The sequence below is a fragment of the Pongo pygmaeus genome, chromosome 1, assembly GCF_028885625.2.
Source record: "Pongo pygmaeus isolate AG05252 chromosome 1, NHGRI_mPonPyg2-v2.0_pri, whole genome shotgun sequence".
In the NCBI taxonomy this organism is placed as follows: Eukaryota; Metazoa; Chordata; class Mammalia; order Primates; family Hominidae; genus Pongo; species Pongo pygmaeus.
Genome location: NC_072373.2, coordinates 16,270,401 through 16,284,309, shown reverse-complemented (window position 1 = coordinate 16,284,309; position 13,909 = coordinate 16,270,401). Strand labels below are relative to the sequence as shown.

Sequence of the window (13,909 nt, the reverse complement as noted above, 5' to 3'; positions counted from 1 at the left end):
ACTTGCCACCAGTGTAGACTCACAGCTGCCCCTTTCAAGAAGGACATTTGGAAACACAGTCAACAAGGCTCCCTGGGCTTGGTTACCTGACAACCCAGAACTGTGAAGGTTGCTAAACAAATAGACAGGTGGGTTTTGCCCTTAACAAGCTTATAATCCCACCTAACGTCACAAAGCTCACTCAAGTCAATATCAAAAGAACCCCTTTTGTAGCGCACCATCAATAATATAATATAGACACAATGAAGCAAGTCCAAGTAGAAACAATTCCAGAGGGGCAGAGGCTAAGTAGAGGCACACTTTCTTCTCTAAGCTCCCTAGGTTTGTGTTAGCAACCTTGGCTGCCCACTGACATCACCTGGGAGCTTTTGAAACTTGGGATGTGTGGTCCCACCCACAGAGCTGCTAATGGAATTGATTAAATATCCTGGGAATCAGGATATTTAAAAGCCTGACAGGAGGTTTTAATGTGCACGTGGGGTTGAAAAACCACTCTTCAAGGTGATTCCACTTTGTGGGCAGACAGAGTTCAGCACCACAGCCCATAGTGCTAAAAAAGGGGACATCTGTGCAATGGCCACTGATTTGGGTGATTTGAAGCTGGCTGATGAAATTTTAAGAGCAGTTTGGCATGAGTACTGTTTCTTTGGTGGACAACACCACCTGAGTAACACAGGGTGCCAAAGAGCCAGAAGAGTTTGATTTTGTTTTTGTTCTTTAAAAAGACAGACGTGAGCTATTTGCCTACTGAGGGGAGAGACCCAGTAGAGAAAAGGTTTGAAAAACAGAAGGGGCATCCAATTCATCAAAGCCCCCAAGGAGACGGGGTGAAGCAGGGTCTGGACTAGAGCTTAGATGTGAGGATTTTCCTTTATGAGGACAATTAGGGGAAAGGGAACTAACACTGATTGAGCAGCAACTCTGTTAGGTACTGGGCTAGGCACTTCATAGGCGTGATTTCATTGAATCTTCCCAACAAATCTGCAAGGACCTCTGTAACACAGAAGGTCCTATACCCACAATCCCTGGGTCTTGACTATTCCATGTGAATGATATTTCCAAATTGAATACTCCAAAAGAGCAGTGATCAAAAAAAATGTTCTTGTAGGCCCAACATAATTTATTATGAAAAGAACTATCTGAAAGTAGTATAATAAGTCCAGCTTCAAAATAAAAAAAAAGATTGACAAAATCTGTCAAACATGTAAAAGTGGGTGCCTATACCTAAGAGATTCCAACTTCTCCCCCAAGGTACCTGATGGCCATATTGTGAGCGGCCGTTCCCAGAGCTCTTCTCCCCAGGGTGCACAGGGCGAAGGACAGGGTCACCAAGGGAGAGTCCTCGTCACTGTCCAGGGTCTTTGAAGGCTGAAAGAGCAAGAAGTTAACTCAGCTTTCACACAGGTTCCAATATGTACCAACACACATGCATAAATGTAGAGTGACATTGGCTTTGTAAGTCAGCCACGTGGTCATCCAGTCCCCTCTAAGATGACCTCACAGACAGGGAATGCTCAGCTTCCTGAAGCAGTTTCTCCTGTGGTTGGACATGGAAAAAAAATAAAAGTGGAAAAGTTATTTTAGGAGAGAAAAGGGTCTACAATGTGGGCTGATGATCTGCTTTTCTAGGATTTGAAATATGGCACTTCAGGTCATAAAGATGGGCAGTGATTACAGTCAAATGTGTGCCCACCTTAACACTCTCCAATGCAAAGGAAAGGCATGGTCTAGCAGGGAGAGAAAAAGAACTTGGATCCAATGTGAAGGAGAATCTCTGTTCTCCCTAAAACAAGGAGCCCTGTGGGTTGACTGCTTGACTGTAAGTCCACAATCAACAACCAAATTAAAGGAATCTTTTAGCTCAGGCATGGTGGCTCATACCTGTAATCGCAGCAATTTGGGAAGCCAAGGTGTGAGGATCACTTGAGCCCAGGAGTTCAAGACCATCCTGGGCAACATCACAAAACCCCATCTCCATAAAATTTTTAAAAAAAATTAGCCAGGCGGCCGGGCGCGGTGGCTCACGCCTGTAATCTGAACACTTTGGGAGGCTGAGGCGGACAGATCACCTGAGGTCAGGAGTTTCAGACCAGCCTTGCCAACATGGCAAAACCCTGTCTCTACTAAAAATACAAAAATTAGCCAGGCATGGTGGTATGCACCTCCAGCTACCCAGGAGGCTGAGGCAGGAGAGTCACTGGAACCTGGGGGGCAGAGGCTGCAGTGAGCCGAGATTGCGTCACTGCACTCTAGCCTGAGCGACAGAGCAAGACTCTGTCTCAAAAAATAAATAAATAAAAATAATAAATTAGCCAGGCATGGTGGCATGTGCTTCTAGTCCCAGCTACTAGGGAGGTTAGGACAGGAGGATCACTTGATCCCAGGAGTTTGAGGCTGCAATAAGCTATGATCATTCTGCTGCACTCCAGCCTAGGGAGAGTGAGACTCTGTCTCTTAAAAAAAATTTTCCAAAGTCAGCTTTAAAAAAAAAAAGGGAGGGAGAGTGGGGAGATGCAGAGGAAATTTAAAGTCAAAATATCTTTTGCAAGGAAAATAAAATAATTCTATGAACCATCTGAGGAATGGACACAGCCATCATGGAGCTATAGCCGACAACATCAATCAATTCTTAAATATCTCAATTGCTTACAGAGGCCTGGCATGAGTTAAGATTATTATCACACCTTCTTTGTGGTTGGTCTGGAGAAAGCAGGTTCTGCCACCTGCTTCTTCTCCCACCTGTTTTTAATCACCCATAAGAAACTCACAGACCTTGGCTAGTGTCGTGGTTTGGTTTATTCTTTCTAGCACGTGCCACAGACTGCGTCAGCTGCTGAGGAAGTTGTTTCTAACTTGTACCCACATTTTCCAACAACAACCCGTGGACTCAGCTTTTCAAATCCTAAGAAGCAAAGTAAACCTGCTCCCTTCACTTGCTCCCTCCCTCTTCTCCTCCTCCTCTGCCCCTTTCTCCTCTTTTTGTAAACTGTCATAATTCTTGATTATATTTCTAAGAGGCAGGATTCACTTTCAGAAGTGTTCTCAGCACATACACAATAACAGCACAGATACACAAAATAATGATGACAGAAGTTAAGTTGGACTATCTGATTGCTAAATAGAATTTTCATGTCCATGATTCAATATGTTCAGTAAATCCCCCTGATTTCAGCACAGACACACTTGGTAGGGAAATCCCAAAATGTAATTTTAAACAAAGGAGCTTCAAATGTTTAAAAGTTATAATAGAGGCTTAAAACTTTGCTGGCCCTGAGCACTGCATAAAGGGATCTATACCTTTAAGTGTCCTTCATTGGAGCCATGGTATATTGATTCTCCTATTTAATTTTGCTTACCTTCAATAAACATCTATCCAAATAGTGCTTTTTTTTTCTATCCTCTATGTTAGAAGTCTACCATAGAATATAAGAAAGAGATGGACATGACAATGTTCTTTATTTATTAAACTTACATTCCATGCCTCAGCCCCCACCTCCCTGACCTACCTCTTGTCTTTTCCGTGCACAGTGTTGAATCCATTCTAGATAAACATTGCAGAAGCTAGCTCGTGTGATCCCCTGGAGACACGGGACGTAGTCATCATCAATGTTAATGTTGAACATTGCAAGGTCACGCTCAATGTAATGCCACTTGGCAAAGGGCTGCAGGGACTTCAGAAGTGATTCATTTTTGATCCAGGAGAGGAGTTTGGGAGATGTTACCATATAGTATATTATACTCTGCAGAGAAAAAGCAAGATTTTGAGCCCTTACAGCTATTCTAAAGCCAGGAATATTTTATTTATTAATTTAATCTTAGAAAGTAAATCAACCTCAGGAAAGTAAGAAACATGAAATCCCTACATGTGGTATCATTTGTATGTTCTGCTGGATGTAATGCACAGAACTCATTTGAGACATTCTAAAATGTTCTTTTTTTTTTTTTTTTTTGAGACGGAGTCTTGCTCTGTCGCCCAGGCTGGAGTGCAGTGGCGCGATCTTGTTTCACTGCAAGCTCCACCTCCCGGGTTCAAGCCATTCTCCTGCCTCAGCCTCCCAAGTAGCTGGGACTACAGGCGCCCGCCACCACGCCCAGCTAATTTTTTGTATTTTTGTAGAGACAGGGTTTCACCACGTTAGCCAGGATGGTCTCGATCTCCTGACCTCGTGATCCACCCACCTTGGCCTCCCAAAGTGCTGGGATTACAGGCGTGAGCCACCGTGCCCGGCCTAAAATGTCCTCTCTTAAGGGTTATCTTCAACCTCAGGAAAGTAAGAGACATGAAATCCCCACATGTAGTATCATTTGTATTTTCTGCTGGGTGTAATGCACAGAACTCATTTGAGACATTTCTAAAATGTCCTCTCTTAAGGGTTATCTTAGGGAAGAGGAAAGTGAGAAGAACGTAATGCTAACAGAATGTAATGGAACAGAATTTCTATGATGAGGAAGAATGACAGTCAGCCCCATCCTTTCTGAGAAAAGCACACAAAAGCACCCTTTGCTGTGGTTGCTGTAGGCTTTGGTGGGTCCTAGGCTAGGTTGATTCAGCTGAAAGAGATTGGGGTAGACCTGCCTCCAGAGACCTAGCCAATGAGTATTTAATGAACTAAAATAACAGGGTTTTCAGTTTGTTTGTTTGTTTTTTGAGACAGCCGTGTCTCTCTCTGACGCCCAGGCTGAAATGCAGTGGCACAGTCATGGCTCACTGAAGCCTTGAACTCCCGGGCTCAAGCGATCCTCCTGCCTCAGCCTCTAGAGTAACTAGGGCTACAGGTGCAAGCCACCATGTCTGGCTAATATTTTAGTTTTTTTTTTTTTTTGTAGAGACAGGATCTTGTTGCCCAGTCTGGTCTTGAACTCCTGGGCTCAAGCATCCTACTGCCTCAGCCTCCCAAATTGCGAGGATTACAGGGGTGATCCACTGTGCCCAGCCAAAACAACACAGTTCTTGTGGAAAGTATTGACGATGTGAAATTGTTGTAACCTTCACACACTTAATCCTGAGTGCCCAGACAGTGGACATCTGTGATACGTTCACAAGTAACCCATGTTTCCTTCTTAATCAGACACTGTACTTATGAGTCCCACTTGGGCAAAATGCCTCCCTTGGGCTTGATTATTCTGAGTAACAGCTTTGTGGAAAGCCATTTTGCAGTTTTTGAATAAATTCCTCCATCAAAAAGGCTAGCACCTGGCCTCAAGAAATAGAAATGGGACAGAGGAAATGAAAATCCAAGCCTGACAGGCTTGGATCAGGGTGTGCTGCTGTAGAGTCCCTGCCAGCATGCACTGCAGTTCCATTATAACAGAAAAATGCAGGTGGTGCTCGGGGCTATTGAGGCTGAGGGGCACCCCCGGAATGAGGCTGCACATCTCATCATGAAATCATGAGGGGCTAGAGGGCTCACAGTGTTTGATGAAAGGAGGCAGGGATGTATGCTCCTGTTAGAAACAAATGCTTAATTGATGCTCTTCTCTGTTTATAAAAACATATTCTTTTTAAGTGAGAAAGCAGAAAATGAATATTGGGTGGACGGAAACAAAGTCTTCAGTGACTGACACTTGTAAGTGGAGTGGGCTGAGAAACCCTTTTCTAGGGGAGCCCCCACCCTCCCTCTCTGGCTCTTCCCTCCCTCTGGCTAGGAAATAAGACCCAGAGCTCAAGGCCTCAGTTTAGTTGGGTATCTGGTTTCAAGGTTGTTTTTTAGGACTTTAGCAGGTGAAGAGACAGTCTCTGATTTCCTCTAAACAACTGCAAACGCATGACTTAGGCTCTCTGCTGTGAGGACTAAGGACAGCCTGGACTTTGGGGAGGTTCATCTGTGGTTCATGGCTTATGCTCTTCCTTCTTTTGGGCACATCTTCTATTACGCTCCATAGTCTACTTGTCTCAAAAATGAGGAAGTGGAAAAATGAAATCTGCAGACAATAACTAGAATTCAATAGCGTACCTGTTCTCCCATCCTCTGTAACACCCCACCATAACCATCCCGGTCTCAGGAAAGCCCTTCAATATAAGGAGGAAGGAAGAGAGGGAGTGATGGAGGAAGAGGTCAAGGAAGCTGAAGGAAGAGGCAGGAAAGAAAGACATGCTAATGATGCCCATGTTGCATGGCTGTTCTGAGGTTTAGAATGAGACAATGTATATGAGGAACTTAGCACATGGCCTGGCCCGTTGATATGTGTGTACGTGGAAAAACAGTCATGTCTTTGACATCTGTGACTTACCTACCCAGCAAGCAGGATGAGCGTGGGACTCAGAGGGGAGGCAGGCAGTGGCAGCAGTAGCAGCAGCCCAGGAGAGGTTGAGGCAGAGGGGCGAGGGAACAGGGATGGCATTAGGGGACAGGAGAACCGTTGTGTCTGTGGTGGTCACCAGAGTGCACATCTGATATTCACAAATAGAAATTTTGAATCTGGAGGGTTTTCTCTTGTCTCCTTGCTGGCTGGATCATTTAAAGACAGTTTAAGTCGTCGGCCCAAAGTTGCAAGCAAAAGAGAGTAACGATGCCCATGTCCATGAGCACCGCTTCTCAGCTGACCGTTACAAAGGGAAGAAAGAAATTTGGTCTCTCTAAACATCTAGCTCTAGTGAACATCTGGTCTAGTTTTTCCCCAACATGGCCTAATCACATACCAGATAGGAATAACAAACAAAGACTGAAAGACAAAAGTTTACGTTTTCATTCATTGCTAGGGAGGAATTAAAACAACCCCACAACCGATGAAGTCAGAATAGACAATGAGGACTTTGAATCCCAGAGGTTAACATTTCCTCCTCTCCGTCTGGCAAAATCCTGCAGTGCTGACTTCAGAACAGAACCCAGCTTGATGCTCAGTTTTCTAAATCACAGCACCGACACTTCTCACTGGGAGAAAACAGAACCATCCCAAATGCTTGCAAGTCATACCCTATCTCCATTTAATTTAGGCAGAACTTCTGTCACGGAGACATAGTCAATGAACACTGTAAAATCCTTCAGCATCTGTCAGGATGAAGTAGATACAACACTAAGTAAAACAGATAAATCGGGGCAGTGACAATGAATTGATGGGGTAAAGCTAGACTGTGCTGAAAGCAGGACCCCTCCTGAATAAATTCATGATATCTGGCTCCTCCAGCAGGGATTCTCCTGGTTCCTCATTTTAATTGTAGATCAGCATATTCTTTCAGACAACTCATTCTAGGAAGGGGGGCCTGGCAGTCAGGCCAACCTGTCGGGTTGTTCGCGCCTCTTTCTGCAAGGCCAGTGATAAGCGTGTCTCCTTTCTAAAAGAGCTGCCCAGAAACAATGACAGCAGGAGAGCCAGGCCCACACAGAAAGCAGCAGATTCCTTGACTGCTAAGCCGGTTTTAAACACTAATAAATTGAAGAGAGATGGAGGAGACATGAGGGAAAACCTCAAGTCACCAGGAAGGAAATGATTTCAAATATATTCATAGAGGGTGGGGGAACTGACCCAGTTTATTAGGAGATTTTAAAAAATTCCTTTTGTAGTAAAGGAATTATTTCAAATTTTTCTTCCTTTTCAATTTGCCTTTCCAGTAAGAAAATAATAAAGAGAATGAAATCAAACTCTTGAAACTTTAAGTCATTCAGAGCTACAAAGGCAACTTTGCTCAGCTAGCAACCATGCCAAAGAAGAAAATCATCTTTTTTCTTAAACCCCAAAATGCTGTTTCTTCTGTTCTAATAGGCGGTTAGCCCTCCTGAAATTTCCCTTAACTAGCTGCACCGGGGAATGAGTGCAGGTTCCGAGCCACCCCTTACTGAAGGGCAGAAAAGCACTGAGTGCTGTATTCGGAGGCAACCTCGCAGGATAGGCCTGGCAGTACCAATGTGAATTAAACACGGGGGCACCGTGAGGCCCCATCTGCCCAAAAATCTCAGCCCCATCCTGAGTGCTGACTTGGGAGTTAAGAAAATTCTTGTTTCTGTGGGGCACAATTATGTCTGTAGTAGCTCCAAAGCCTAGTTGTATATCAAATCACTTAGGAAACTTATTAAACAATGTAAGTCCTTGGGTCCCGGGAGGTGGAGGTTGCAGTGAGCCAAGATCACACCATTGCACTCCAGCCTGGGCAACAGAGTGAGACTCTTTCTCAAAAAAAAAAAAGAAAGAAAAGTCCTTGGGTCCCACTCCAGGCCCATGGAATTCGAGTGTGTAGGTAGGACGAATGTGTAATTAACTAGCTCATCGGGGAGGAGGGGAGTCTGCTCCAGGTTTGCCCTGGCTCTGGCTTGTGAGAGGCACCATGCTAGGTAGCACACCCGTGCACTGCCTGCCTCTGCTAGCCCACCTGCAACTCCCATTTTGCCTTCACTCTCCTTTCTTAAAAAACAGAGTGGAGGGCCTGGTTTCCCCACAAGCCAGCTATTACCCGGCAGGTTCTGGGGGAGCCTTCCTGAGCCCTCTTCCATTTGCACATGATCCTGGATTTGTCAAATGGCAAATTGTCATCTTAGAAATCATCTAGGGGACTGGGAGGCACATTTCCCGCAGTTAGGAAAAAAGAAAGGTGAGTATCAACTACCAGTCCAAGGAAAGAAGGCATCAAAAAGCTCGTCCAATCATGGAACCTCCAAGGCTTCTGTAAAAGCCAACAGGGTTAGGCCAGGGAGGATGGACCCAGACAGGGCATCTCACTCTCACCCCTCCTCCCTTCTCTCCCACTCACGGTGATCTGCTGGCCCCATGGTGACGGGTTGGGCCTGTCCACATGTCTGGCTCATGGAAAGACAGGGATGTGGCTCAGTATTGAACCCTGTTCCCACTATTCGTGCTGCAGCAGGCCACCAGATCCTTGACTGAATTAGGATCTCTTCTGTCCAGACTGTATGGCCCAGACTCCAAATCGATGTTCCCTGGAACCTTGTTCATTCAGTATAAAAAAACAAATTGGGCCATGCAATAAATAGGTCATCAAGCAGAGCTCTGAGGACCCAAAGAGGACTCAGTTGTGGCTTCTGTTTAGGGAACTGCCATAGAGTGAAGTAGGAAAGTTTGCAGAGGAAGGGGAGATGAATGCTGGGCATGACCCCAGGCAGTCAGCTGGTGAGGAAGAGCTGTTGGGACTGAGCTTGGAAGAGAAGCTGCGGGCATGTGGAAGGGAGAGGAGAGTCCCTGCAGGAGGAGCAAGCAGTGTGCATGCGTGTGGGGCAGGGAGCACAGGTAGTGTGTGCACAGTGTGTACACGAAACAGTGAGAGATGGGGGAAGGGGAGTGGGAAACACAGCCAGTAGCAATAGTGGAGGTCTCTGGGTAGCAGATGAAAGAGTCTAGCCTAATTCTTTCTTTCTTTTTCTTTTTCTTTTCTTTTTTCTTTTTTTTTTTTTTGAGACGGAGTCTTGTTCTGTTGCCTAGGCTGGAGTGCAGTGGTGCGATCTCGGCTCACTGCAACTTCTGCCTCCCGGGTTCAAGCGATTCTCCTGCTTCAGCCTCCCGAGTAGCTGGGATTACAGGCGTGTGCCACCATGCCCAGTTAATTTTGTATTTTTAGTAGAGACGGGGTTTCTCCATGTTGGTCAGGCTGGCCTTGAACTCCCGACCTCAAGTGATCTGCCCGCCTCGGCCTCCCAAAGTGCTGAGATTACAGGCGTGAGCCACTGCACCCGGCTGAGTCTAGCCTAATTCTTGAGGCAACAGGGAGATGTCAACTCCAGGGCTTATCTACGTGGCTGTCCAGACCACACCACTGGTCCTTGCTGCCCCCTTGCAGCCACTTGCTTCACGGGCCTGTGAGTCCCCTTGCTCAGTCAGCCCCTGGATCTAGCTGTTCCTGCAACCACCCTGTCCTGCCTCCTGAAAACTAAAGGAAATACTCAACTGACACTTTCCTTGTTGAGGGAGATAACAGAGATGGCTAGTTACCATTTATCATCTGTTTTCTCCTTCCTCCATGAACACACGATTTCATTCTGGGCTCATGGCTGCCCAAAGTACACTTTCCAGACCCTCTTCCAGGTGGCATGTGACAGTGTTCTGGCTGATGGGATACAGCAGGAGGATATTGTGGCAGCTTCCTAGAACCTCTTTAACAGACTGCTGATGCGTGCCCTTGGTCTTCATTTTCTGTATCCTTTCCTCTATCCCTTTAAGCCTGTAACTTAAATTGTGGAACTCAAATTTTGGAAGCTACCATACCAACCATCATCAAAGTCCAAGAGAAATAAGCTTCCAACATGCACGCCACTCTAATTTCGTGGCTCACTGCCAAATCTAACACAACTGGTATATTGAATTGGCCTAGAGTCTAGAAATAGAAGATAGGCCATAACTCCCTGGTATGCTTCCCAAATCTTCCCCCATTTACATTAGGTTGGACAAAACATGTATAGTTTTGTATGAAATTTGAATATAATGTTTTGCATCTCTAGCACATACAAAGATGGTGAGCACAAACGGCTAAATCTGTTGTAAACATGCTGCCACAGAAAAGGGTTTTGCAAACATTTTGTGTAGCAGTCACCTAGGGGATGAGATCTAAGAGCTATTTACCCTTCTGAATTTCACAGCCTATCTTCTGCTTCCATGTAGCTTCAGCAGCTATTGTGGATTTTGGGAATCCCCATTACCCAGGCTGGAGTGCAGTGGTGCAATCAGAGCTCACTGCAGCCTCAAACTCCTGGGCTCAGGCAATTCTCCTGCCTCAGCCTCCTGAGAAGCTGGAACCACAGGTGTGAACCCCATATCTAGCTAATTTTTCAATTTTTTTGTAGAGATGCGGGGTCTTGCTATGTTGCCTAGGCTGGTCTTGAACTCCTGGGCTCAAACAATCCTCCTGCCTTGGTCTCCCAAAGCTCTGGGATTACAGGTGTGAACAACCATGCCTGGATTTATTCCAAATTTCTCAATGCCATTTGTTTGTTAGCTGGTTAAAACTTTAGATGCCATGTTATCTTTTCATTCTGTGTTTCCTTATTTCTGCTGGACCACCTGTCTCAGCATGCTGGCAGGGGGCCTTGTGGTCTCCGATGGATGAGCTTCCTCTTTTTGAACAGCATTAAGATGTGACGTTCCTGTGGTCCATCCAGGACTTCCACCATGCCAAGTCCCCCCAAACTCCCAGCATAGGACCCACAGAGAAGATTTCCCCTGCCACACAGCCCTCACCTGCCCCTTCCCCTTCAGAAAACACCTCAGCCCCGATGAACACTACACATCTTCAGTCAGGTCCCACACTTGTTTTCCAGGAGACTTACTCCAAACTGCCATGATTTCTGAGGTTGAATACAGATTGGGCAGATGTAGGCACTGAGCAACTGAAAAAATATGTTATTAGTCTCCATGTGAGCTAGGGGGAAAGGCTGTCACAGCCAATTCTGACTGGATGGTTTAGCTACATTTTGAGTTCTCCTTATGAGCTTAAAATATAACTCTGATTCTAAAGTGGACACTATGCAGAGCATCTAATTTGACCCTTATAACTCAAACATGGAGGCTTAGAAATATATGTAGGGTATTTAAATTAGTCCTCATCATCAGGACAAGCAAATAATGCTGTGGTAGAAGAGACAAAGAAGACCCACATAAGAAAATGAACTGCCTATTGGTGCCTAAGCTTACGATATGACCCAGGGCACAAATCTCAGGTTAAATCAAAGCCCTCTAGGATTTTTCCAAAAGCAATGGTTCCCCAGATGGCTGGGCTTCCAATTCGGAAGCTGAGGATGACACGCTTCAAAATTTAGCTTTCGACAGAGCTCTTTCGGAGCTTCCTGTGCCATCCTAGCATTTCTGCCTTAGGTGTTTGGGAAACAAAGCAATACCTTGATGTAGTAGCGGATGAGGATCCTTCGGAGGTCAAACACCTGCAGCATGGTGGCCGCGTTGTTGTCCAGGATGCTGTAGCCTTCCAGGATGTACTGGGTCCGCGTGATTTCCCAGGTGAGCCAGCGGAGGTGAAAGGCAGCGTTGCAGGACAGCAGGTGAGGCAAGTGGCCTGGTTTGCAGCAGCAGCAGCCTCTGTCCTCCTCGTCGCCCTCCATGATGGCTTCTACCTCCCTCTGCTGGCAGTAGGTTCCTGGTCGAGCACAAACATGAAGGAAGTTTGAAGAGAACGCATGCTAGAGTGTTTGCTTCAATGGATTTCCCCATGCCTTCATCAGAGGGGAAGAGGCTGAAGGGAGTTGAGGAAACAGGAAATTTGTTCTCAAATAAGTCCCCCAAAGAAGTCACAATTCTCATAATCATGAACTCTTTTATTCACTCACATTCAGTCTGAGTCTCTGTAGAAAATATATTTAAACGATTTAAAAATTTTTATGGAGATATGAGCTAAATGTCAATACAGAAGAACATCATTTCGGTGGGAGGCAGTAGTTGACAAACAGGTTTTGGAAAAGGTAGTACATACTAGCTACTTGACTTTAGTCCATTTATTTAACTGGTCCAAGCTTGTTCCCTCATCTGTAAAACAGGCTATTGTAAGGATGAAATAAAATGGCATATGCAAAGTGATTAGTCAACACACAAAAATGGTAGTTGTTCCTATTATTTTTACTAGATTGTGGGCTCCCTAAGGGCAGTGCCTGGCAGGTAGAAATTCAGTAAACACACAAACAAGTAAATAAACAAACTGATGAGCTAGTGAATACATTAGTTTACTCACCAAATATTGAGTGCATCCAATGCACTGTGAATACAGCAATGAAACAAATATATAAAATCCCTGTCCTTGTATAGCTTATCAGTTTAGGTTAAAGAAGACAGACACACAAAAATAATAATAAAGCAAAAAAGGTCTGGAATGACAGGGTGGGAAGAGCTATTTTAAACAGGGGATTGGAGAAGGCCTCCCTGGGGTGTCTGAGTAGAGACCTGAAGGAGGTTGGGGGGAACTCAGCACAGATAACTGAGAGAAGGGTTTTCCAGGCAGACAGATGACCACGTCCAAGGCCTTGAGGTGGGAACATACTTATTTATATGTTCCTAGAGCAGCACGAAAGTCTATAGTGGAGGGCACAAGTGGGAAAGTAGTAGATGAAGCAGAGAGGTAGCCAGGGGCAGACCCTACTTAGATGAGTTAGAGGAACGGTTGGATGGCTTTAACTTAAAAGAAACATGGTCTGACTTATGTCTTAGGAGGACCGCTCTGGCTTGCTGCCCAGAGAAAGGACTGTCGAGGGAACAAGAGTGGGAGCCAGGGCATCAGTTGTGAAGCTGTTAGTGAACCCAGATGCGAGAGAATGATGACTTGGTCCTGGGTGGTTGGAGGAAGTGGTGAGAAATGATTAGATTCTGGATACATTTGAAAGCAGTCTGATGAGAATTGTTGATGAATTTAGACATGGGGTATTGAAAAGATGAGAAAATAATGATGCTAAGGTTTCTGTCCTGAGCAGGATGAAAAATGAAATTACTATTTACAGAGGAGAGGAAGATTGCAGGAGGACCAGCCTTTGAGTAGGAGTGAAGGGAAGATCAGGGATTTACTTTTACATATGTTAAGTTTTAAGTGCCTAATATATCAAAATGGAGATGTCAGGGAGGCAGCTGGATTAAGGAATCTGAAGCTCAGGGGACAAGCCCTGGCTGGAGATTTATAAAATCTAGGAGAATTATTAGCATGTAGGGGCTATTTCAAATCACCTATATGCTAATAAGAGAGTGTACAGAGAGTACGGAGAAGAGGTCTGAGAAGTAAACTCTGAGCATTCCGACATTTAAAGATTGGACAGGTGAAGCGATCCCAATAAAATGATAGAGCAGAAATGGCAAGTGAGTTAGAAAGAAAACTAGGAAGTCCCAAAAGACAAGTGAAAAAAGAGTTTAAAGGAAGAGGGAACATCAGTTACATCAAATGATGCTTACAGGTCAAATTACATGAAGAATTAACTGTTAGATTTGGCAATATGGAGGTGTATGTTGATCTTTGCAAGACGGGTTGTGGTGGAATGGTGGG

The 13,909-nt window shown here is 45.1% G+C and overlaps 1 protein-coding gene across 3 annotated transcripts in view; it reads right to left on the bottom strand.

Moving 5' to 3' along the window:
- Nucleotides 1-13,909, bottom strand: part of PCNX2 (pecanex 2) — a 319,512-nt gene that overhangs the window by 29,971 nt on the left and 275,632 nt on the right. For all 3 annotated transcript variants that reach the window (XM_063671047.1, XM_054479339.2, XM_063671060.1), the window contains 3 exons: nt 11,775-12,028; nt 3,507-3,740; nt 1,256-1,368 (listed from right to left, as the gene is read on the bottom strand). In XM_063671047.1, the coding sequence (XP_063527117.1) occupies nt 1,256-1,368; nt 3,507-3,740; nt 11,775-12,028 (601 nt within the window). The remainder of the gene's footprint in view (nt 1-1,255; nt 1,369-3,506; nt 3,741-11,774; nt 12,029-13,909) is intronic.